This window comes from Peromyscus leucopus, chromosome 8b (genome assembly GCF_004664715.2).
Source record: "Peromyscus leucopus breed LL Stock chromosome 8b, UCI_PerLeu_2.1, whole genome shotgun sequence".
NCBI lineage: Eukaryota > Metazoa > Chordata > Mammalia > Rodentia > Cricetidae > Peromyscus > Peromyscus leucopus.
The window spans coordinates 1,501,164-1,526,703 of NC_051086.1; the positions used below are offsets into that span (position 1 = coordinate 1,501,164).

General features: G+C 41.8%; 1 protein-coding gene across 2 annotated transcripts in view; it reads left to right on the top strand.

Moving 5' to 3' along the window:
• The window catches only part of LOC114710614 (CREB binding protein), a 143,020-nt gene that overhangs the window by 94,205 nt on the left and 23,275 nt on the right, over positions 1–25,540 (top strand). For both annotated transcript variants that reach the window (XM_028894801.2, XM_028894800.2), the window contains 14 exons: positions 937–1,179; positions 2,890–2,992; positions 3,521–3,667; positions 4,325–4,442; positions 5,114–5,285; positions 5,923–5,967; positions 7,872–7,996; positions 8,773–8,961; positions 10,320–10,733; positions 12,372–12,551; positions 13,495–13,684; positions 19,282–19,400; positions 20,318–20,557; positions 21,131–21,219. In XM_028894801.2, coding sequence (XP_028750634.1) covers positions 937–1,179; positions 2,890–2,992; positions 3,521–3,667; positions 4,325–4,442; positions 5,114–5,285; positions 5,923–5,967; positions 7,872–7,996; positions 8,773–8,961; positions 10,320–10,733; positions 12,372–12,551; positions 13,495–13,684; positions 19,282–19,400; positions 20,318–20,557; positions 21,131–21,219 — 2,374 coding nt within the window. The remainder of the gene's footprint in view (positions 1–936; positions 1,180–2,889; positions 2,993–3,520; positions 3,668–4,324; positions 4,443–5,113; positions 5,286–5,922; positions 5,968–7,871; positions 7,997–8,772; positions 8,962–10,319; positions 10,734–12,371; positions 12,552–13,494; positions 13,685–19,281; positions 19,401–20,317; positions 20,558–21,130; positions 21,220–25,540) is intronic.

The following is a 25,540-nucleotide window of genomic DNA, read 5'->3' on the forward strand; positions in this document are numbered from 1 at the left end:
AGTGTGACAGAAAACCTCTGCTGTATAGAAACCTCACCAAATGGGTGGATTGTATGGTTGGGTAGATGGGTTAGACTTGAAATGAGCATTACAGGTTATGTCATTTCATGTGAAGTCCTTTAGGATGAGTTCCTTGTTTGGACAGTGGTTTTCCTTTTCATCTCCTGGGGTTAGACAGCTGCTCTGCATACTGCTGTGGTGTGGGTCCTTGTAGCTGATAGCTACATGAGGCACATCTGGGTCCTGAGTATCAGGGATACTGAGGTGACACCTTTTGAAGCTTCATTCCATCTGTTAATTCTAGCCAGATCTATCAGTAAATCAAGTAGCATGGTGCTCTCCTGGACAAGTGTTCCTGAGGAGGTCTTGTTAAGAAAGGCTTGTTGCTAATGATGTTACACAAGTGAATTCGGAGAAATGTTATTTTGTAATTTAGAGGATCACCTTATAGATTTATTGAATACAAATTGGCCAACCAGGTTTCACCTTTGCTATTCCTCTCAGTTTACAGAGGTGAGCACCAGCAGATAGGTAGGGGCAACTGCTTGTAGGAAAGCTCCTCCTTCATTTGAGAGGTAGCTGTTGAGACATACAGAATGCTGTACTTTGCTTTGTCATACATTTGACACTCCTTGTAACTGACTCTCTAGGTGTCTCTAGATTTTAATACATACTAATTTTTACTAAATGATGTCTTTTTAATTTTTTTGTTCTGTTGCTTTTAAACATAAAAGGTGGATTTACTTTAGATTTTTGTTCCTTAACTCCTGCTAGAAAAATAGATGAATTCAGCATTACTTTTCTTGCTAGCTTTAAAGCTTTACATACATTCCTAGTCTTTGAAAGACGTATTTGCCTCACATTATTTACAATTCATTTGTGGGCCATCTCTTTTTTACTTACCTTCTTTGCTTGTCTGTCTGTTTGTTGTTCTAGCCATCCTGGGATCTCCAGCTAGTGGAATTCAAAACACAATTGGTTCTGTTGGTGCAGGGCAACAGAATGCTACTTCTTTAAGTAACCCAAATCCCATAGACCCCAGTTCCATGCAGCGGGCCTATGCTGCTCTAGGACTCCCCTACATGAACCAGCCTCAGACACAGCTGCAGCCTCAGGTTCCGGGCCAGCAAGCAGCACAGCCTCCAGCCCACCAGCAGATGAGGACTCTCAATGCCCTAGGTAAGTCAAGGAACACTCAAGAACTAACTTTCTCCAGATCCAGTATAAAGATGATAATGCTTACTGGAACCCAAGGCTGTCTTCAGTTTGTGTTTTGACTTTAGAGTCATTGCTTTGGATTAATGACCTTCCAGAGAAAACCTGAGTGGTATTTTTCAGGGAAAGAACTACATTTTCAAGTGAAGCAATGATTTGCTCTGTGTGTACCACTTTGTCTTGACAGTTTATAAAAGGTCATCCTTGTGACTCAGACTCTTTTTAAGTATATCACTTAGGACTGCATAGGGTCTTGCCATGTCTTTTTGTTTGTGGTCCTCCGGAGCATCATTGGAGGTAGAATCAGGCTGGTTAGCAGAGGGCACTCAGCAGCTGCCATCAACCTGCTGCTGGGTAGATCAGTATTTCCTCTGGTAACTATAGCCCATCATTTGCCAGCTTTACACATGTGTTCATAATCACCACGATTTTTGTTACTCCCTGGTTTAGTTTCCTTAACATTTTTCCTCTGTCTTTTTAACTGCAGGTGTTCACAGTGTGAGTAGTACTAACAATGAAGTTACGATTGGTGGCACTAGGGAGTCATTAAAAAATGACCAATTTAGGCCGGGCGGTGGTGGCGCACGCCTTTAATCCCAGCACTCGGGAGGCAGAGCCAGGCGGATCTCTGTGAGTTCGAGGCCAGCCTGGGCTACCAAGTGAGTCCCAGGAAAGGCGCAAAGCTACACAGAGAAACCCTGTCTCGAAAAATCAAAAAAAAAAAAAAAAAAAAAAAAAGACCAGTTTAAAAAAAAAAAGCTGGGCGGTGGTGGCATATGCCTTTAATCCCAGCCCTAGGGAGGCAGAGACAGGCCGATCTCTGTAAGTTCAAGGCCAGCCTGATCTACAAAGCGAGTTCCAGGACAGGCTCCAAAGCTTCACAGAGAAAACGCTATCTCAAAAAGTCAAAAAAAAAAAAAAAAAAAAAAAAAAAAAAAAAACAATTAAGGGGTAGGGATGTAGCCCAGTGGTAGATCACTTGTTTAGTGTACACGAAGCCCTAAGTTTGATATCTAAGCAGTGCTGAGAGAGAAAAAGCGGCAGAGGCAGACCAATTAAAATCACCCTTGTGTTACTTTTTGGAAAAAACACCTAATTGATTATCAATTAATAATGGCTTGGAGAATGGGTTGAAACCCTAATACCCAGTTTCTATCTACTCCTCTACTGTTTGATGGTATAATTTGGGAATTCTATTAATCTGAGTTGCATCTTTTTCTTTAATAGGAAGATTGTAGGCAAGCTGACCTTTCTCTATTTTTCCTCTAAACTTAGACTTTGTAAGTTTACTCTCTAACCTGTAAGAACAACCCGAACACACAAGTATGTGCCAGGCAGGTCAGTGTAGTTGTTGAGAATTTGGCATTAATGAAAAAGAAAAGTTAGAAGACTGTAAATGAGCAGTGGTCTTTTTCTGTAGCCATAGAGTACAGTGAGGACACTAGCCAGCCTCCAGACACATTATTTAGGCTCTAGAGTAAAAACGGGAGGAGTTAACAGTGGGGTTTGATAAGTTAGCACCACTAACGAAAGTACAGCCTCCAGAGTTTCTGCCTTCGTATCTTGTCATCCTTCACAGGAATTCTTTATGTGACCACTTGCTTATTGTCCATTATAGGAACTTCAAAGTGTGTACAGTGTAGGGATTGATTTCACTTTTCCTTGTCTTTAAAGGAAACAACCCAATGAGTATTCCAGCAGGAGGAATAACAACAGATCAGCAGCCACCAAACTTGATTTCAGAATCAGCTCTTCCAACTTCCTTGGGGGCCACCAAGTAAGACCAAAGATTCAGATAGCTCGTGTCTGAAGAGCAAGTGGGCATAAGAATGGGTGGGGGTCACACAAAACTCAGCATGTGGCAGAGAATTACTGAGGAGGTAGAAATGGGAGGGGAGGGGGGGAGGGAGGGAGGGAGGGAGAGAGAGAGAGAGAGAGAGAGAGAAAGAGAGAGAGAGAGAGAGAGAGAGAGAAGGAAGATGCACAGAAGGGCTAAAAGAGGATGTTGGATTCCCTGGAACTAGAGTGACCAGCAGTTGTGAGCCATTCAGTGTGGGTTCTGGAAACTGAAGTCTGGTCCTCTGAAGGAGAAACAGGCACTGTTAACAGCAGAGCCATCTCTCCAGCCTCTTTTTATTTTTAAAATGATAAATGGAAAACAACCAGGTAAACAGTTTGGATTCTGGTGGATATGCATGACTTGTTACTCTTCAGCTTTTTAAGTCACATATTGTTGAAGAAAATGGGGTGCATTTGATGGACTCACTTGAGTAGCTGGATGAGGTGTTGTTATCTCCCTCTCTAGTGCACTGATGAATGATGGCTCAAACTCTGGTAACATTGGAAGCCTCAGCACCATATCTACAGCAGCACCTCCTTCCAGCACTGGGGTTCGAAAAGGCTGGCATGAACATGTGACTCAGGACCTGCGGAGCCATCTAGTGCATAAACTGTACGTAACCCTCATCAGTCAGATTCACATTTTGTGGCTGAGGGCATTGTTGGATCTTTATAGGTGCATAGAAGTTCGATTTTGTTTTTCATTTGCATGTTGAATCCCAGTATATAGCTCATAGCTGCAGAGGGTCCATGCTTGTTTCAGAAAGCCATCCCCACTGTTAAGAGACCTAGGAAGGCTGAGTTTCCCAGATTCTGGCCCCATTGTATGATGGCATCAGAGAGCATAGAGGCATGACCTGAAGCCTATCCTTTTTGCTTTTTTTTTTTTTTGGCTAAGCTCAGATGTGTTCAATGTCTTGAGACTAATTATAGAGTTCCCAAAAACTTGGGGGGAACTTGGGTCTGGTGAGTATATATGGTATGACCATACAGTTACTTTACATACAAAAAAATTAATGTTCAAGCTACCTCTCCTAAGTTGAAGTGAAGTGACTCAACTGTGAATTCTTCCTTATTTTAATCTTTTTATAATGAATAGTTTCAAAATGGGGATTTGGAATCATACTTTCCTTAAAATCATATAGCACATATGTGTGTTTGGTGTGTAGATTAAAGGTTAGTATTGTTTCCCATATTCATGCACAAGGCAAAGAGAGCTCTCCTGTGACCACCTTGAAAGCAGGTTGATAGGAATACATTGTCCTTTCAGCGTCCAGGCCATCTTCCCGACTCCTGACCCTGCAGCTCTGAAGGACCGTCGCATGGAAAACCTGGTCGCCTATGCTAAGAAAGTAGAGGGGGACATGTATGAGTCTGCTAACAGCAGGGTAGGTGGCGAAGCAACTGTTGAGCCTCTAGGTGGGAAATGGTGTTTGTCTGGTTAGTAATCCCGAATTAGGAGAACCTGTGTAGTCTAGGCGACTCCTTACTGGATGACCTTGACCAGAGACATGTCCCAGTAAGGATGAGACTCCTGCACAGCTCTCTTGTGAAGCCCAAGTGTCACAGCAGGACAGAGGATGCATCAAGGGTATCTTTGGGCCGTCTTTATTCACAGTGGGTACTCTTGAGGATTCTTGTAGTACATTATTGCTAGTGTCAGTGAATACCCAAGGAAAAGCTCATTTGTGCAGAAAAAAGTAAAATCACAGTATTTGGCACCTTCAGTTTGGTATATCCAGTAAAGTCACTAGTTCATTAAAGTGGAAATTAAAGAGTATGCTGACATCACTAGAAATTTAGGGGCGGGGAATGATTCTTTGGTTTATCAGATGTCTCAATAATGTGTCTCAACAGTGCATTTCAAATGTGCTATAGTGGTATAGTACCTGCTTAGTACACCCAGGCCGAGTTTGATCCCCAGCAGCAAAATGTGAATGTGTGAATAAATGAATGAATAAAGAGTTCATTTGCTAGTTAGAACATACAGAATAAATGATTGCGTCTTAGATTTTTTTTCAATTTCTTAACATTGGATATTATTGTTTTTTTTTTTTAGGATGAATACTATCATTTATTAGCAGAGAAAATCTATAAAATACAAAAAGAACTAGAAGAAAAACGGAGGTCACGTTTACATAAGCAAGGCATCTTGGGTAACCAGCCAGCTTTGCCAGCTCCAGGGGCTCAGCCCCCTGTGATCCCACCAACCCAGTCTGTGAGACCTCCAAGTAAGGATTATATTTCTTTTTACCAGCTCTTAGCCTGTTTGCTTAGTTTTCCTTCAGTCTCTGGGGTATATTTCTAAGAATGTACAATTATGTTCTCTAAAAGTCTGCATGTTGGAAGCTTTTTGTATGGCAGTGGCCTGTGAAGACATTGAGCTTCTCTCATAGGAAGACTTATTTTTGTTTTTTGTTTGTTTTGGTTTTTTGTTCTGTTTTGGTTTTTTTTTTTTTTTTTTTTTTTTTTTTTTTTTGGTTTTTCGAGACAGGGTTTCTCTGTGTAGCTTTGCGCCTTTCCTGGGACTCACTTGGTAGCCCAGGCTGGCCTCGAACTCACAGAGATCCGCCTGGCTCTGCCTCCCGAGTGCTGGGATTAAAGGCGTGCGCCACCACCGCCCGGCCTGTTTTGGTTTTTTGAGACAGGGTTTCTCTGTGTAGCCCTGGCTATCCTGAAACTTACTCTGTAGACCAGGCTGGCTTTGAACTTGGAGAAATGCCTGCCTCTACCTCCCGAGTACTGGGATTAAAGGCATGTGCCACCACTGCCTGGCATAGGAATGCTTTTTAAAGGGTGTGCTGGCAAGTTCTTTTTAACTTGAATATGTCTCCTTTTTTTTTAAATTAAAATTTTTTTTCTTTATAGATGGGCCCCTGCCTCTTCCAGTGAATCGCATGCAGGTTTCTCAAGGTGTGTAACTATTTCTTATCAGCCATGTTTTAGTTTAACTTTCAATGGCAGCAACCCCTTCCCCGCTCCATTTTCCCTTTTGTATTCTTTTTTTTGTTCTTTCCAGTCCTTCTTTCTGGTAAGAATGTAGTCCACCAAATAATGTGAGTCTGTTGTTTTTAAAAATTTGGAAATTAGAGGAGTGTTTTCCAGAGTGATCAGAAATAGGATTTTGGACTGACAACCACCACCACCACCACCACCACCCCCCCACAAAAAAAACAAACAAACAAACCAAAAAAACAGGGAAGACCTTATTAGAAGATTAAATAAAAGAAACATATTTTAGGAAGGAAAAAGGCCTTTCTGAATACTCAGCAGGAGAGTGTGAGCCAGTCTGTGACAAGCACATGTGGGGCACTGAGAAGGTACAGTGCTTCTCTAGGCCATCAGGGTTGAAGCTGGGAAGTATTTATCAACCACAGGAGGCTGTGTGCGGAGCTCCATGGCTCGCTGGAGTAGTGATAGCTAGCTAAACCATTAAAGGCTCAATTCAAGATTCTGTGGTTATTTGGAGTAGGTAGGGGCCTCAGGGCTGGGGGGCATTTGTAAGCTTTTCAACTCCTGACATACTGAGACCTGAGCAGCAGGGTATTGCTCCAGATTGTGAAATAAAATGGGAACATTATCCAAATGTTAGACATTGCAGTATACAGAGCGGTTTGAGAGGGATGGGTAAATGATTTGAAGTTGTGACAGTGTTACTGCATACTGAAACAGACACTGAATAAACTTGCCAAGAACTTGTTTGGATGGATTGGATTTGAGGGGTGGAGGAAGTAAAGCGGTTGAGAAATTGAGCCATAGCAGTGTAGCTGAATGCTTATGGGTACTTGGGCATTGATCTAGATAGGGAGCCATAGCTGAGTTGGGGTCTGACAAGATAACTTGTTAGCTACAGATGGTAAGAGACATTTTTTGGGTCAGTACTTACAGCCTTCCTTCCTGGCAATATCAGTACCTGCGAATGTAGATTTCTTTCAGTGCTGTTTCTCAGTATCTACACAAACTTTTCATGAAGGGGAGACTTTTATGTTATAAGCTCCCTGGAAAGTCCTCTTAGGCCTTGTTGGAATTTGGTCATTTGAGGGTGGTAGTTTTGGATAGTCACTGCAAGTATAAGAAGATCCTCTTGTGGCTACAGCAATGGTAAGGCAAGGCCTCTCAAAAACTTCCCCAAGAATTCTCTTAGATTCCAGTGCTGGGCAGAATAACTGCTTGAACTGGGATTTATCTTGAGCTCACAATTTGCATAGTTTTATACAGACAGTTAATAAAAACTAGTTTCTATGATCTAAAGATACTTCCCAGTGAATTCTTTGTCTCTGGTGTGGTGTTTGTGCAAACAAGTAGAGGCTGAGGGTAGCCCTCGGGCACTTCCTACTGAAGATACTTGCAAAATTGAGATGGTGTTCTGAGTCTTAACACAGATTCTAACAAAAATATCAACCTAACCAAGAAGCTTGGAAGCTTGGAATAACGTGAGCCAATTGCTGCTAGGGTTGTTAAGTGAGGATGCATTCGGGTTGCCTTAGGAAATATCTCCTGTACAGATGGGGCAACTTCATTCCTTCACAAGGCCTCCTGTCTGTCTGCTTTGTTGCTTCCGTGATTGTGCACATTAGGTCTGTTTGTCCCTGCCTGTCCTTATATCCTCATCTTAGCCCTAGCTCTCCCGCCGCTGCTTAACCCTCCCACCCACTGCTGCCATCAGATATGGGAAGACTACTACCATTTGCTCTGATTTGCTTGTGGGTTCCTCTCTATTGTCTGTTAGCCATGTGTTCTGTCTTAGAGTTAGCTGATGAGTGTTTTTCTTTTCCTTGTGGATGCTTTTATTAATGAACTATCATAACTGTTTGCAGGGATGAATTCATTTAACCCCATGTCCCTGGGGAACGTCCAGTTGTCACAAGCACCAATGGGACCTCGGGCAGCCTCCCCCATGAACCATTCTGTCCCGATGAACAGCATGGCCTCAGTTCCAGGTGTAAGTGCTTCTCCTCTCAGTCCTGGCTCAGTATGATGTTCTCTGGGCAGGGGTCTTCCGCTGTCACCTCAGAAGTCTGCATGCTTATTCCTTTGAATTTGAGCTATGTTTTATTTCCTTATTTCTCTTCAACAAGCAAACACAACTGTTGCTACAATAAGGATTATTTGTTACTTTTTTGTTGTTTTAGGTTTATTTGTTTATATATACAGTATTCTTTCTGTATGTTTGCCTGCATGCCAGAAGAGGGGATCAGATCTCATTATATACAGATGGTTGTGAGCCACCTTGTGGTTGCTGAAAATTGAACTTAGGACCTCTGAAAGAGCAGTCGGTGCTCTTAACCTCTGAGCCATCTCTCCAGCCCTGTTACTTTTTTTTTTTTTTTTTTTTTTTTTTTTTATTGGAATAACAAATGTGGAGGAATTGATGTTGAGGGAGGAACAGGCAGCCAATAGCTCATATTGTCAGTGTCTGTTGACTTGAGCTTGCCCTCCTGAAACAGCCTTCAACTAATTAAAGGCATGATTGAATTCTAAATTATAGCCTGTTATATTGATTGCCATTCAGAGGACAGTTCAGTGCTGGCTTACTTAAGAGATTGTTAAAGAAGGTATAGACAAGTGCCTAGGAATGGAGGAGTCCTTGGCAAGTGCTGACCTTTAAGACCAGAATGTACTAGATTTGTAAGGCTTTGGGTCTCCTCTGCACTGTATGTCTTGAAGACTCTGGTCTACCGCTTCTGTACTGTAGCACTCCTGATTCCTGTCTTATAGATGGCCATTTCTCCTTCCCGGATGCCCCAGCCTCCGAACATGATGAGCACCCATGCCAACAACATGATGGCCCAGGCACCCACTCAGAACCAGTTTCTGCCACAAAACCAGTTCCCATCATCCAGTGGGGCAATGAGTGTGAACAGTGTCAGTATGGGACAACCAACAGCCCAGACAGGTGTTTCACAGGTACATTCAGTTTGGGAACCCGGACAATCAGTATTTATGTAGCCCCAGCCTCTGTGACAAGATCCTATCTTATTTTATGGAAGTTAGAAGTCTAGAATATATATCTCTTCATTGTTCTCCACTTTGTCCCGTAATTTTTAATTCTTCTCTTCTCTCTAGGTGAACGTCACACAAAAAGTAAAATGATTGGGTGTTTTGGTTTTTTTGTTGTTGTTTTTTGCTTATGCTCTGTTTTGATCTTTGGATTTCGGTTCCTGTTAATTTTAGAGATCTAAGATTAACATGTCACCATGAGAAATGCCTGAGAACTTGAAGAAGGGTGAATTTCCTCTTAGTCACTGAATCTGTGTGTCTTACTGCCTGTGTTGGGGCGTCAGGCTAGCAGAGCTATTGAGGGGATAGCACTTTTCTCATTGAGCATGTTTCAGTTACTCAGTTAAAGCTGAAGACGTTCCTTTTCCATTCATTTTACTGCTTTTCCCCCGCTTTGGTTAATTGTAGTGTATCAAATGTCAGCTGCATACAGAGTATTTAAAATAGGCCAAATCTTTCTCAAAATATAAAATTCATGTCTTTTTAAACAATGAGCTAATGTTGAATGAGTTGTTGAATATATTAGATTTATTCTGTAATGATTTTCTCTATCATCTCATTTCTTTAGAACTGAGATGAGGAAACCAACTCCCCTCCTTCCCACATCTCCCCATGTAGCCCAGGCTGCGGTCTTCCTGTCTCAGCCATATGCCACAATGACCAATAGTAGACATTTTCTGTAAAAAGCCAGATAGTGAATATGTTTAGTTTCCTGGGCCAGACTCTTAGTCTTAACTCTTTAACTCTACTTTTACAGTGTACGAGTAGTTACAGACAACACTTAAGGATATGGCTGGTGTGGTTGTCATCCTGTAAAACTGGTCTGGGTGCCTAGGCCAAACTTCTCTTTGGAACAGTGATGTTGATTCATTTTTTGAAAGGTCAACAATTCTCAAGTGTCTCCCCAGTTGAAAAAAACCACTGTACTAACATGATCCACTGTCTCAACTCCCCCAAAAAAGAAAAAAGCCACCTTTTGCTGTGGTCTAAGTTGTAAGTAGATATGACAGAACACAAAATCAGTAAGTTAAGTAAATGTGTCTAAGCCATGAATATTGTAGCCAGATATTGTAGTTGTACAACTCAGGTATGAAAAGCTACAGTGTATGCTATCAATGTGTAGTCTGTGAATTTGTCCAAATGGGACATCCCCATGAAACTAGCAGAACTAATTAAGAAACTATGATTAAATTTTCTTCTTCAAGTCTGTGATTTTTTTCAGTTGGGTAAAGTAGTTTTAACATATTCTGTCCCATTTCTTTCAGGGCCAGGTGCCTGCTGGTGCTCTTCCTAACCCTCTGAACATGCTGGCACCCCAGGCCAGCCAGCTGCCCTGCCCACCAGTGACACAGTCACCATTGCACCCAACTCCTCCTCCTGCTTCCACAGCTGCTGGCATGCCCTCTCTCCAACATCCAACGCCACCTGGGATGACACCTCCCCAGCCAGCGGCTCCAACTCAGCCATCCACTCCTGTGTCATCTGGGCAGACTCCTACCCCAACTCCTGGCTCAGTGCCCAGTGCAGCCCAAACACAGAGTACCCCTACGGTCCAGGCAGCAGCACAGGCCCAGGTGACTCCACAGCCTCCAACCCCAGTGCAGCCACCGTCTGTGGCTACCCCTCAGTCATCCCAGCAGCAGCCAACACCTGTGCACACTCAGCCTCCTGGCACACCGGTGAGTCTCTTTCAATCTGTCCCACCATTGTCACTAACGAGCCAAACTCTACAGGATACCTTTCCATACAGTGTTCTGTCGGCACTCGGGAGGCAGAGGCAGGCAGTTCTTTGTGAGCATGAGGCTAGCCAGAGCTACAAAGTAAGACCCTGTCTTTAATTAAAAAAAGAAGAAAGAATACTCTGTCATGATGCTGTAGCATTTTGCTCTGATACCAAAAAGTGTATCTCTGATGGAAGTGCAGTGAGCTGTGCTTTGTTCCTACTATTGGCCCTAAAGGCATGGTTTACAATTACCCTTGGTTAAAATAGTTTACAGAAATTAATAGTCATTGAGACATCACAGCATGGACAGAACTATTGAACTGTATGTGCAACTATTTTCCCTGTTTTCTGTTCTAGATTAATGTCATCCAGGTTTTAATAGTTTTTGTACTTGGTGTCTTGGGTTTGGTAAACATGCTGTGCTCCAAACTACAGATCCTCCAACCTGGCTAATCAGCCTTCTTTCAGAATAGGAGACTTTCCTTATTCATAATGAAACAACAGAGGGAGGCTCATATCTTCTGTGGCTCTAAACAGCCCATTCCTCTCTGCAGGCGGCATTGGAAGGATGGGAGGCTCCTGTGTCATCCTAGGCCTACTGGCCAGTGCCTCGCCAAGTACCTTTCTAGAAATATAGAAATCTTAGTATCATTTTCTTTTGAGTCTAATCTATAGATTCCCCTCCTCTCAGATTTACACTAATTCCATTCTTAGATACTCAGGATGTTTGTAGAATGACAAAATTAACCAAACGACAGTTCCAAAGATGACGTTATTGTTTTTCTTTCTCCATAAGGATATATACTTACTCTGACTCTGCATTCGCTCTCTAAATGAGTTGTTTCCTGTCTTCAGACCAGCGTCTTGCAAACACTAGGAAAGCACTCTGCCACTGACTGCATCCTATGCCCTCAAAAAGAGATTTCTTGTTAATCTTTTTATCTCCTTTACTAATTTATGGAGGTAGTACTGCATTGGGTAAAGTCTGTTACGTGGCCATGGAGTGTTTGCTTACTCCACCACCATCGTTGTCCGGCCTTAACATAGGCTCGTTGGGTATTTCGCTTCATGTAGGCTTTTATTTCCCAACCTCCTCATAACTACTGAGGTGTTTATAGTTAGCCTTTCTCCAGGAGCCTGAATGCTAGCAAAGGGAAATAATGGTAAAATAATTCAGTAGAAAGCCAAGAGAAAAGAATTTTATGTTAGAATTAGAAAACTGTTCTTCTGGCTTACATTTTTGGTAAGAAGTAAATCTTAGCCGTGCTGTGGTGGCGCATGCCTTTAATCCCAGCAATTGGGAGGCAGAGGCAGGCGGATCTCTGTGAGTTTGGGGCCAGCATGGTCTCCAAAGCGAGTTCCAGGAAAAGGCGCAAAGCTATAGAGAAACCCTGTCTTGAAAAACAAACCAAAAAAAAAAAAAGAAGAAGAAGAAGAAGTAAATCTTGTTTCTGGAGCGGCTTCCTCTAGAGCTCCCTTTGGGAGCTTCTGTCCTTTAGTGTTCCTACAGGTGCTTAGTTGTACAGAAGGGCAGGAGCTGAAGGTTAGTGGTGTTATCTGCTTTACAGCGGTGATGATTATGATTTTTTTGCAGCTTTCTCAGGCAGCAGCCAGCATTGATAATAGGGTCCCCACTCCCTCCTCTGTGACCAGTGCTGAAACCAGTTCCCAGCAGCCAGGACCTGATGTACCCATGCTGGAAATAAAGACGGAAGCCCAGACAGATGATGCTGAGACCGATCCTGGTGAATCCAAGGGAGAACCTCGGTCTGAGGTAGATGTTGTTCCTAGTTGGCAGAACATGGCTTGTGTGTGGTAGCTTTACCTACATATCCTCAGGACTTATCATGATGTTTGGATATTCAATGTAAATGTTTGAATTTTCTAGAAATCTTTTTATTAGTGTTCTTCATTCATTTTTAGTTCTGTAGAAGAACAGAATATTCGTTTACTAATTTAATGGCTGAGGTTGAAATCAGGGGGCCAAGAGCTGAATGAAGCCTGTGAATTTTTTATTTATTTATTTATTTATTTTTTGGCCTGTTCAGTGTTTTAAAAATCAAAAAGTTGCAAATAAAACTTCAGATATCTGATTTTTGTCAAAAGATAAGCAGCTCTGCCATCAGTACACTTACACTCCTTTATGGCAGCCGGTGTCCCACCTAATTGGGGAATGTGTCCCTCAGGTGGGACATGGGTTTCCCAATTAGTCCAAGTCTCATCACACTCGGAGCACAGGGTTTTGATCCTTGTTTCAATTTTCTAAGATACTTTTACTTCCAAACTAGATGTATCAGTATTTTACTGAGCATGTAAATGTACTTTTATATTGAAAAAAAATTTAATTAGAGCTATGATTATACCGGTGCTGTATAAAGTGACTCAATGGACACACGGTAGTTTTTTGTTTGTTTGTTTTTTGGGTTGTTTTGTTTTTTTTATTCTTTTTGAGACAGGGTTTCTCTGTATAGCTTTGGAGCCTGTCCTGGAACTCAATCAGTAGACTAGGCTGACCTCGAACTCACAGAGATCCACCTACCTCTACCTCCGGAGTGCTGGGGGGACGTGAATTATTTTGTTCCTTTCCCTAACGGGGGGAAAAAAAAGAATGGTCCATGTACCTTTGACCCATGTGTGCAAAGAGACTTCAGAGTAAACTGGACTAGGCTACAGGGGTCTGACAGTTCTCTGTCTTCTGTGCCTCTGTTTGTCTCAAGATGATGGAAGAGGATTTACAAGGATCCTCTCAAGTAAAAGAAGAAACGGACACAGCAGAGCAGAAATCAGAACCAATGGAAGTAGAAGAAAAGAAACCCGAAGTAAAAGTGGAAGCTAAAGAGGAGGAAGAGAACAGTGCTAATGGCACAGCCTCACAGTCCACATCCCCTTCCCAGCCACGCAAAAAAAGTAGGTCACGTGCTCTGTAACCTAGGTACTTTGCTGTGCTCCACAGCAAAGATTGAAAGCGGGGCAGGAAAATGATTACAAATTCTCTTTTATGTTCCTTGCCTGTCATTCAAGTTACTTCTGAGAATGGAGACAGCAGTGTCTGGAGAGATTCAGTATGTAAGGGAGTTTGCTGGACAAACGTGAGGATCTGAGTTTGGATCCTAGCGCTCGTGTAAAATGCTGGGTGTGACTGTACCTGGGCATCTGTAACCCCAGCACTGTAGGAGGCAGACAGGAAGCTAGGGCTTTCTAGCTACCAGTCTAACTCCAGGTTCAGTAAGAGACTTCTTAAAGGAATATGGCAGGACACCAGTTGTCCTCCTGCCCTCCATGACTGCATGCAGAGGAGTGCGTGTCTGCACACACTCAAGCACCGTGTACAATCCCCCCCATATATATATATATATATATATATATATATATATATATATATATATATATATATATAGAGAGAGAGAGAGAGAGAGAGAGAGAGAGAGAGAGAGAGAACAATAACAATAACAGGCTGTGGCTGAGGGACCGGCCCTGAGATGAGATGTCATAGACTAGAGAGGCAGAGTTGAAGTGCCTCTGGACCTTGGAGCAGGCTAAGGAGTGTAGGCTCTGCAGAGCCAGGTATAAAGAACTGACGAACAGCATGATCACTGTCAGCATGTTTGTGCACGTGTGTGAATTAGAGATTTCAGCTGGTGGAGGGGAGTAAGGGGCACTATAGCTGCTGTGACTTGGCATGGGGTGGGATTATGGAGCTCCAGATGTGTGAGGTTAGCTCAGGACAAGTAGAAATTGAATGTACTCCACCTAAGTTGTGTCATGGTAAGAAGGAATAGGGTGTTGGAAGACTGTCAAGTGACCCTTGCTTAAAAGGGTGACCTTGACCTTGGACGTTAAGAGCATCAGGTAACAGGCACTTTTGAGAAAGTGCAGAGAATGTAGGTGGCCGAGGCAGTAAAGCTCCATAGTAGGAAAGAGACTTACTGCTTTTTATAATTGAGGGTGCCAGAGGGTTTTTGATTATGCGGACTATCTTGTCATTGCCTATTTTTTTAAGAAGTAAAACTGAGAAAAATAAAAATACTTAGTTTATTTAAATTAATGTCTGTTAATGGTAACATTTACCCCACCTGTATCCCAAGAATGGAACCTGTACTCTACCTATGGTATCGCCAGCCTCATTTAACACATTTTTACAAAAATTACCTTTTCCAAACAAAAATAGTAAAAATGTGACATTATTTTGTAATCCTGCAATGTTTTGAAGAGTGTTAAGGCAACTGAGTTGGACTGTTGAGATCTGCCTCTCTTCTGCTGTGGTGATAATCCTGTTTACAGAACTGTGGGAGCAGCTTCCAATCTCATTCAGACAACCTAGCAGTAAAGAGAGGAGTGTTACTCGTGGCTCTCAGGTGCCTGGGGCCCTCTGCTCTGACAGATACTTCACAGTCAACAAGCAGGGCCTCTGGAGGGTGAGTTAATGTCATCCTGCCGTCTCCTGCGAGGTACTAGGTCACTGAGTTAGGAGCATTTTCTAAGTGCTGGCACACTTGGTGCTATATCAGCCCCCTCCCCCAAAGACCCACATTTTTTTTTAGTATCACTGTCAGTTTCCTAAAACAAATCTTTGAGAAATAGCAAGCTCATTTGGCAGATAAAGTTTTCCAAAACATTTTTTTTCCAAAACATTTTTGATGAAGGCCCAAATTTTACCACTGGCAACAAATATTATCATTTGTCTTTGAAGTACCTGGCTCACTTAGTTGATTTTTTTGGAGAAAACTTTGCCACAAACTAGGATTGAATAGCAGCTTTGTATCTGTCCCCCTTGTAAGTTTTCTGTCTTCAGGGGAGAAAAGCAATTCCTGCTCTCCCCCCCGGTGCTGATGTTGCTGCTGCTTCCTGAGGCTGCTTCTCCACAGCATGACTGCCTGTTGGATTACAGAGTAGCAGCACATGTGGGAGGTTGAGATTTACTGAGGGTACCGATTCTACTGCCTATTAAGAATGTGCTCCGTGGCTGGCCTTCTTTTTCCTCAGAGTAGAGTGGCCACAAAGACTGGAAGAACCTCCCATTCATTTGGCTTCTCAGTGCCACTATTGACATAGTGTATTTTTGTATAGGGGGGTAGTGTTGTTCTCAGAGATCCCTAGAGAGGCCTGCGACGGTGCTAGGATGTCCTTCATTGATAGAAATGTCACACTTGTGCTGTATTGAGTTGTGACGGGTGATCAGTAAACTGAATTGTTGGATTGATGTAAAACTGCTTTGTTGAACCTTCAGTACCACATATTTCGAGTTACTACCACATTGGACAGCATGGGACTTATGAATAACACACTGGAGAACTGGGTATAGTTTACCATTCTTACTGAGTGAAGGTTATGATGCTAGCAAAGTGTAATGACCTTCTGTGCCACACCAGCTAATAGATGTAGGGAACTTGGGTCTGATACAGCTATTGACTTCTCTTTGAGTCCTTATGGAGTCATAATACACAAGCATGATAAAGGTGGGAATTTGAAAATACTTTATTTAGCATAAGCTTTAAATAGTTGTTTAATTAGTAAATAAATAGAATGAGACACATTTAGTCACTACCAGAGAGAAGAGTGGGAGTGACCAGACCTTTTCTTTAAGAGTGTGTGTGTGTGTGTGTGTGTGTGTGTGTGTGTGTGTGTGTGTGTTCGTTCGTTCGTTTGTTCGTGTGTGTTCGTCCGTCCACAGTGTCTAGAAGATGGAGTAGGATCCCCTGGAGCTAAAGTTACAGGTGGTTGTGAGCTACTCAACATGGGTGATGGGAACTAAACTCCAGTCCCCAGGAAGAGAGAGCAACAAGTGCTCTTAACTAGTAAGCTATTTCTCTAGCCCCTAAAATTAATTTTCTTTGTTAAATGGGGGTGCACACACATGACACATGCAGGTAAGTGGAAGTCAGAGGATAACTTGTGGGAGTTGATTCTTTATTTCCACCATACAGGTCCTAGGGATTGAACTCAAGTTGTCAGGCTTGGCAGCAAATGCCTTTGCCTACTAAGCTATCTCATTGGCCTATGAGCAGATTTTGAGATGGGGTATCACTATGTAGGACTAGCAAACCTGGAACCCACTTTGTAGACCAGGCTAACCTAAACTTACAGAGATCCATTTATCTTGGCCTTCTGAGTACTGGGATTAAAGGTATGTGCTGGCTGCCACACCTAGCATGAGCAGACTGCCCTGCCACCTCTCTCTCCTCAATGCAAGAAGTCGAGCATGTCCTGTCAAGTCCCACCTGTTAGCAGGCCAGGTTGTTAGTACTTCAGACTACGTACATCAATCATAACGTCTCTCGGAAACTAATCCCTCAACAGCAGCAGCAGATGATACGCAAATAAGTGCGCATGGCTGTGTGCCAATAAAAGGGTTTGTTTGACCCTAAAACTTGAATTTTATTTAATTTTCATCTGTCATGAAATAATGACTTCTGGTCATTAAAAAAGGTAAAGGCGATTTTGAGACCTTGACTCATAGAAAGTAGGAATTTTGATCATAATTTGTCAGCCCCTTATCTATTGGAATGAAAAAGCTTTTGATGAAATGTTTTCTCATAAAGAATTATTTAAGGGACTGTGGAGATTGCTTAGCAGTTGAAGCACTTGATGCACAAGCAGCAAGCGTGGGGACTAGAGTTCAGCACCCCCAGACCCCACAGGAGTGACAGGTGGGGACGCTGGCCGGCCTGCCTCTTGGTCTAGTGCTCAGGAAGCCGAAGAAGACCAGGGGTCCCTAGAACAAGCTAGCAAGCTAGACTAGCCATTCCTACAAGTCCTGAGTGCACATCCGAGACCCGGACTGGTTGAATGAGGTGAAGAGCAGTAAAGAAAGACTCCACGAGCACACACCCCACCCTCCCACATCACTCCAGAATAATGGATATAGTTAGGCATAGTGGCACAAGCCTATAATCCTAGCACTTAAGCCAACCTGGGCTATGTAGTCAATTCTGGCCTATGCATACTGAGTCCCTGTCTCAGAAGATAAAACACACAAAAGCACATACTCCCCCCCCCCCCAAAAAAAAAGCCAGGTGATGCTTTGTAACTGTTTTATAAGCAGAAGAATGAAGTTAGCAAAAGGAAAGCAAGACTGTTCATTTATTTACAAGGTTACTTGGGGCATGTCTGCATGCTTGAGTGGACCTTTATGTTATAATAGGGAGGCTTCCCTGATCATCTAGACCTTGAGCCAGTACTACAAGGGCTAAAGCAGCCAGGTGTCCTGCAAAAGAGGGAGTGTCTGTCACAAGGTGCTCAAGAGACCTGATGGGTCCCTGCTCTGATGGGGATAAATTATGGGGAACTTGGGTGCATCTGTTTATATACCTAAAATGAGGATGTTAGGTTGAATTTTTCTGTTAACCTTTAACCTCTCATGTGAAAAAATAATCAGGTAAAATTCCAGAATTTGAAAGTTAGACTTACCAAATAGAAATGACAACAGATACATACCATGGCCCAACTGGAACTTTTGTCTAACTATGTATTCTTGGTTGGTATGACCTGGCTTGGAACTTACTATGTAGACCAAGCCGACCTTGAACTCACAGAGATCCGTTTGCTTCTACCCCCCAAGTGCTGTGATTAAAGGCATTTGATACCACAGCCAGTAAGATACAAAAAAAAAAAAAAAAAAACCAAAAAAAAAAAAACCTCTACAAAGTTTGGATCACTCATAACACCAGTCATCAGAACTGCTTTGATATACTTCCTTCTGTTCAGTTTTCTTTGTGGAGGAAGAGCCAAGGGTTATGACACACTGACCTGCACCCTAAGGACTAAAGTAGGGTGTGTTCCTATCTTAAAGGTATCTGGCAGTCACAATTATTTGTTTGTTTTTAATTGTTTATTTTTGGCTGGCTGGCTTACTTACTTTGAGACAGGGTCTCACTCCATAGCCCAAGCAGTCCTCTTGCCTCACTCTCCTGAGCACAATGGTAACAACAGACTAGGTAGGAAATGTGATGGCTAGAAGGTGAGAGCAGTGGATTCTGACAAATGTTGGAGAAACACTAGGGAACTTTTAGAAACTTCGTCTTTCTGTAGTCTAGTTATTGTTTACATTTGTATATGGGGGCGCAGTAGATAAAGGTTTATTTCAAGTGAGTTGAATTTAACTGAGCCAAGCATAGAAAAGCATCACCAGAGAATTCACAAAAGGTCCCTGCAATGAAAGGGCTTTATTTACTGCCCAATTGATCAGGGAAGCAGAATTAGAAATTAACTGTTTTCTGTTATAGCACTATTTGAAGATTGGGAATTTTGTTGAAGCAAACTCCTCCATGCAATATTTGTCTCATGGCCTGAGCGTCAGATTTAAAGGCCACTTTGCTATATGTTCAGAAAACCCCAACTTACACCTCTAGTTTAAGGATTCTTCACATGCTGAATAAAGTATCAGAGAGCTTGAAAAGAATTGTGGGTGGGAAGTAGAAGTGACTAGGCTTGTAGTTTGAATGTGACGATGGATGTGTCTTGAGCACCCATTAATGATTTCTCTTCCCAATGTTTTCTCCCTCTAGTCTTTAAACCTGAAGAGCTACGCCAGGCACTTATGCCAACTCTAGAAGCACTCTACAGACAGGACCCAGAGTCTTTACCTTTTCGGCAGCCTGTAGATCCCCAGCTCCTAGGAATCCCAGTAAGTTAATATGAAATATGGGTTAGAACTTTGAGCATCTTGTTTCGTCTCTTTAAAATTGAGTAAAAACAAACAAACAAACAAAACAAAAAACAAAAAAACCCCAAAAACTTGCTTTGAGGGTTTTTTTCCTCTAATATAAAAATCTGTGTCTGTCAGCAGTTTTGATGGATCAGAATCATTTGCTAGAGTTCAAGCCCACTTGCTTTAGCACAGAGGACCCTTTATATTTGAGGCTTTGTATACAAGTTTATCTAAAAGGATTGGCTTTAAAAATGCCAACAATGATATACATATCAATCCCTATTTGATGTCCTTGAAAGACTTGGAAAGGCCATGTTTTCTTTTGAGATTGGTGTTTGTGTTAATCATTAAATTGCATTTTGTTTATGTAGACCAAAGGGAATCTGTAGAAGTGTACATTTTCTGATGCATTTGTTCACCATTTTTTTTAAAAGATTTATTTATTATGTATATAGCATATGTGACTGCAGGCCAGAAGAGGGCACCAGGTCTCATTACAGATAGTTGTGAGCCACCATGTGGTTGCTGGGAACTGAACTCATGACCTCTGGAAGAGCAGTCAGTGCTCTTAACCTCTGAGCCATCTCTCCAGCCCCCTTGTTCACCATTTTTAATGTAGTAAATTAAATCCCTCATTTTCATTAAAATTATGTTCTAATAATCCCTTTCCTTTTATTTTTTCTTTAACTTTGCCTTTGCAATAATTCAATCACAAGTGCACATGTTGATTGCCATATTAGTGAGTCAAATCAGAGCAGTATTTGGGATTATTTTCTTTTCACTTTCATTACTTACTCTTGGGATTAGAATGTCTGATACTTTTTATTGTTAAGCTTTGGGGGATTCACTCATAGAGTTGACTTTTTTATTTTATTTTATTTTTTTTTTTTTAGGATTATTTTGATATTGTGAAGAATCCAATGGATCTTTCTACCATCAAACGGAAGCTGGATACAGGGCAGTATCAAGAACCCTGGCAGTATGTGGATGATGTCTGGCTTATGTTCAACAATGCCTGGCTGTATAATCGTAAGACATCCCGGGTGTATAAATTTTGCAGTAAACTCGCAGAGGTCTTTGAGCAAGAAATTGACCCTGTTATGCAGTCTCTCGGATACTGCTGTGGACGAAAGGTATAGTATTTCTGGAAAACAAATTTGTTTGGTTAATCAGTAAGGTAGTGTTACAATAAGATTCTGCTCGGCTGGGCGGTGGTGGCGCACGCCTTTAATCCCAGCACTCGGGAGGCAGAGCCAGGCGGATCTCTGTGAGTTCGAGGCCAGCCTGGGCTACCAAGTGAGCTCCAGGAAAGGCACAAAACTACGCAGAGAAACCCTGTCTCGAAAAAACCAAAAAAAAAAAAAGATTCTGCTCATATACATGTGCTTGGGAGCTCTAGGGTATAGTGTAGTCTTTGTAAGAGTTGACTTCCTGGCATGATGTCATGGTCAGAGTGAGAGGTACTCACTGGCAGGCCTTTCTCAGTGACCTGTGCCCATTGTATCTGTCTGTAATACCTGAAACCAGAGCTATGATAATTCTGTCATATTAAGTCCAAAAATGTCCTGAAGTAGCTATGAACCAGTTAGAATTTTACCTCATGTTCTAGTTAGTAACTTACCAGCTTGGTATGACTCCATAGCATGCTAGAATACTTGAGGATGTTAGTGGAATATATGTTTAGTATTTTCTCCTTATTTTTGCAGTATGAGTTTTCCCCACAGACTTTGTGCTGTTATGGGAAGCAGCTGTGTACAATTCCTCGCGATGCAGCCTACTACAGCTATCAGAATAGGTAAGCATCATGCAGGTCCCTGCATTCCAGAGCAAAGGACAGTGTTAAGACAAGGATTGTGCATCTGACCATAGCCTGGATGTGTTACTTATTTCCTGGAAGTCCTGTAAAAAGGGCCAAAATGTCTGTGCCTCTTGGTTGGTCAGGTAGCTCCTTGTCCTCCTGATTTGTAAAGCATACATTTGCTGAGCATGGTGGCCAAGACCTTTAATCCCAGCACTTGAAGGCAGAGGCAGGCAGATCTCTGTGAGTTTGAGGTCAGTCTGGTCTATATAGTGAGTTCTAGGACAACCAGGGTTACGTAGAGAGACCCTGTCTCAACACACACACACACACACAAAAAGGCAGCATACATTTATAGTAAAAATATGTTACCCTGGGTTGAGGCCGTAGCTCAGTAGTAATTCCCTGAAATACAGCACTGTAGCCAAGAGGACAGAGTTGAGACTAACCTTGGAAAAGCCTGAAATGACTTTTAAGATATTCAGAAAATAGAAAGTTGGATTTTATTCTACAGCAAATGCATACCTACATCATTTGGCCTTTAGGTTTTTTGTTTGTTTGTTTTTGGTTTGGTTTGGTTTTTAAAAAAAGAGCACAAGGGTGCTCTTTGCTAACACTGCAATGTGAGGGCTGGTGTTCCTTAATGAACTCAAGACTAGTTCTCCTGCGGCTGCTGGGAGCACAGTGAGGCCCTGGTATTTGTTTGAGATACTGTTGTCGTCTTTTAAGAGAGGTAGGCCTGCCTGGAAAATAGTTGCCATCCTTGAGGAATGTGAAAGGTTAGACTAGAAGAGATGTCCTCACACAGTGGGACAGTGAGATGATAGTAATACACAAATACCTGCTGTAGTGATTTGGAAAGTTAAATTCCTAATTGCTTATCTGCTTTTTTGCTGAGATGAAGTGAAAGTTGTGTTCTGAGCCCTCTTGTTGCCTTGTTGCTGCCACACAAAGGCTCCATGGCCTGAAGAATAAGCTGTGACTTAGACTGAAGTCGATACTGTTGACTGCATCTTGTGAGCCAGCAATGAGAGCCTCTGTGTGACCAACAAGGAGCTTTGCGCTTGTTCTCTGTCTTAGGGCTTAGGTGTTTGCATCAGGGTTTGCTCCTTCAGATAGGTATACTTTCTCTTATTGGGCCATGATAAAGTCAAAAGGGGATTGTTGACTTGTTCAAAGGTACCTAAATATAGGCCTGACAAATTTGGAATTTTGAAATATTTTTCTTAAGTATATTTTTTTTTTGAGTTATACTTGTAATTTTAAAAGAAAATGTAACTATCTTCATGATAGCTCCTATGCAAATGTTATTTTTTCCAAAAAAAGAACTTGACAAGATTGCTCATTGGGTTAGGGCATTTGTTGTCAAGCTTGGTGACCAGAGTTTGGTCCCTGGGCCTACGGAGTAGCAGGACCGACTCCCCAAAGTTGCTCTCTGGTCAAAAGTGCAGCCTGAGCAACCTGTCCTGCTGAAAATAGCTTCACATCAAAGTTTAATTTCTATCTCAACACTCCCCTTCCCAAATAGAAGGCTTGTTTTTGTTTTTGTTTTTGTTTTTGTGGAGGTGAGTGTGAAGGTGTTTTGTTTTGTTTTGTGGTCTGTAATGTTGTTTGTTGTTGTTGTAATATGGATAGAATCCAGGACATTGCTCATGCAGTGTTTGCCACCCTCGGCCTTTCATACAAACATTGTAAGACAGAATTGAAAAGGATCCCAGAACCCCTCAGAATGGGATCCTCCCACAGTGACCATGTAGTATGCAGGAGTTGTCCTCCATTTGTTGTTCAGTCCTCTGACTCTTAGCACATCTCAGGATGTGTCCTACTTAACCTTGTCCAAGATACAGGCACAATGGCATCTTCCCTAACTGGCTCTTGTTGTCTGTCTTCAGTGGAACAGTGCATAGGAGTGTACTTTAAAGACCATTGTGATTTATATGAAGTTGTAAGTTGATTTATTTGGTTGTCTGGTTTTGTTTTGGTTGATTGGTTGGTTGGTTTTGTTTTGTTTTGTTGAGACAGTGTCTCAATGTAGCTCAACATGGCCTCAGATTTGATCTCCTTGCCTCAGCCTCCTGAATGCTAGGATTACAGAAAGAGACCACAGCACCTAGCTTTACCCACTGTCTCTAAGTGTTTGGGCCTTTGCATTGTTTCACTGTTCTGGACCCTGCTTGTTAATGACTTCAACAGATTGGGGCCCATTCACTGAGAGCAATTCAAGGTAAATTGAACTGCTATCAGGAAAGTTCTGTGACAGAGGACAAACACTAGGACTATTCTGGAAGTCCTGAAATGCCCATTTTTATTTTTGTGTAAAACTTCACTTTTACAAACCAAAAAGTGATGTTTTTTCCTAAATGAAAATGAAAATATATGAGTTGTATCTATCCTATGTCTGTTACATTTCGAAAGCTTTTACCATTTGTGCCCTCTGTGCTCTTAGAAAAGTACATGAATTGATTAATACCCTCTAATTCCAAGAAAGCAGTGGCCAAATTCAACAATGAACATTCTGGTTGCTCATCATTTTTTTCAAATTGACTATGAACACTGTTGTGTTCAGTAAATAATTGTTGTCACTTGTGCTAAAGTTTTAGATACTTAAATCAGTAACTGACCATTTAAACAAGTGAAATTCTTAATGTTTATGCTAGTGTGTGCTTACATTTTCACTTGTTTCTACACTTTTAGAATTTGAAAGTAACTCACTTTGAGGAAACTGCTATAGCTTTTCTAATGATTATCTGAAGATAATGTAGAAATTATAGATACCCCAGTTTGTAAATACTGATAGAGTATTTATTAAAACAATCTGCATTTGAAAATATTATACATTAAACTACCCTCACAGCTAAACCATATAGTTACATGTGCTAATTTAGCAACCCCGATTTGCACTGTCATCAGATTTACGTGAAATATTTTCTCCTTCACAGTTCCATATTCATCACACTACTTCCTTCACACAAGACAGAATGCTATCCAGGCTGTTAATGGTTAAGGAGTGAACTTCTGAACCTTTATTTTTAGGAAGAATGAAGTGTAGACTTTGTCATAATAAGACCGTCTATATCACATTTGTTATCCTGGACCAGACATGTTTCATCTTCATTAAAAAGATGCCTTGTTCTGCACTGTCTTCATCTCAGTGAATGTTGATGAAGTGAGGTTATGGGGCCTACCCTCTCACCTGCTTAATGAACAGGCTTGATTGTATGTAATTTTCACTGCCAGTGCTTTGGGACAGACACTAGAGTCTTTAACACTATCCCTCAAATTTTGTGACCCTGAGATTCTCAGGAGTGGGAATTGGTCCCATACAGAGAGCTTAGGTTTCTGTAGCCATTCCCGGGCTGCCTCTTGGTCATCAGTACTTCTCTCTGCAGTAGTTCCTGCCACTGGAAACAATGGGTTCGTGTTCTCGTGTCCTACATGTTGTGAGGCTTTAAAGACTGACTGAAAATGCTAAGAGTTTTTCCAAGTTCTTAAAAATCATTGAGACTCACTTGTGATTGTAGTGGTTTCATTTCAGACAGCCCAGCAGTTTTTGCTGGCTCCCAGTAGTACGTTTGCTTGCGTGATGAATGGATCACTCAGTTCTAAGCTTTATTTTTAACAACGATGTTCTTGACTTCAGGGAATGTCTGCTTGTACCATGCCTTGCTGTATGTAGAAGTTTTTTTAAGGCTCTATAAGAATATTTGCAAAATAGGGAATTACAAGAACATTACTATGGTTCATTTATATACAGAAATGTCTGTTCCTAGTCAATTTTTAATCGTGTCCTGGCAAGAAACTATTATTATTAGTCCAGTGGTGAATCTGCCCTGTTCATCAACAGAATATGAAAAATTGGATAACCTGAAGACGTTCTGAATGTTCTGAATGAAGTTTTATGTTTTAAATTGGCTGCATGTGTCATTTAGCAAAGTCTGTGGACAAAATGCTCAATGTTTTAATGAAGATGAAAACTGGGACTTGCGGGGGCCTCTCCTCGTGGCTCATGTCTCATTCTGTAGCTGAGTGAGTGATAAATGAGTGAATGAGCATGCAGCTGAATGCTGAATGAATGAGTGAGTGAGAGCATAGTTACTGCATCTTCCTCTGCACTGGGGGTTCAGCTCGTGCTCCAAATCCCATCAGTGTCTAATACTAATCTTTCTTGGCATCTTGTAGATGTAGTTTTGAGTGCTAAACCTGCATTTTATTGTACTGCTGCTGCTAGCTTATGCTCATCTTTTTGCCTGTGTAATTTACCTCCATTCAGCTTGTTTATTTTATAGTATTTTTGTGTGCTCATCTTGTTTTATGCAGA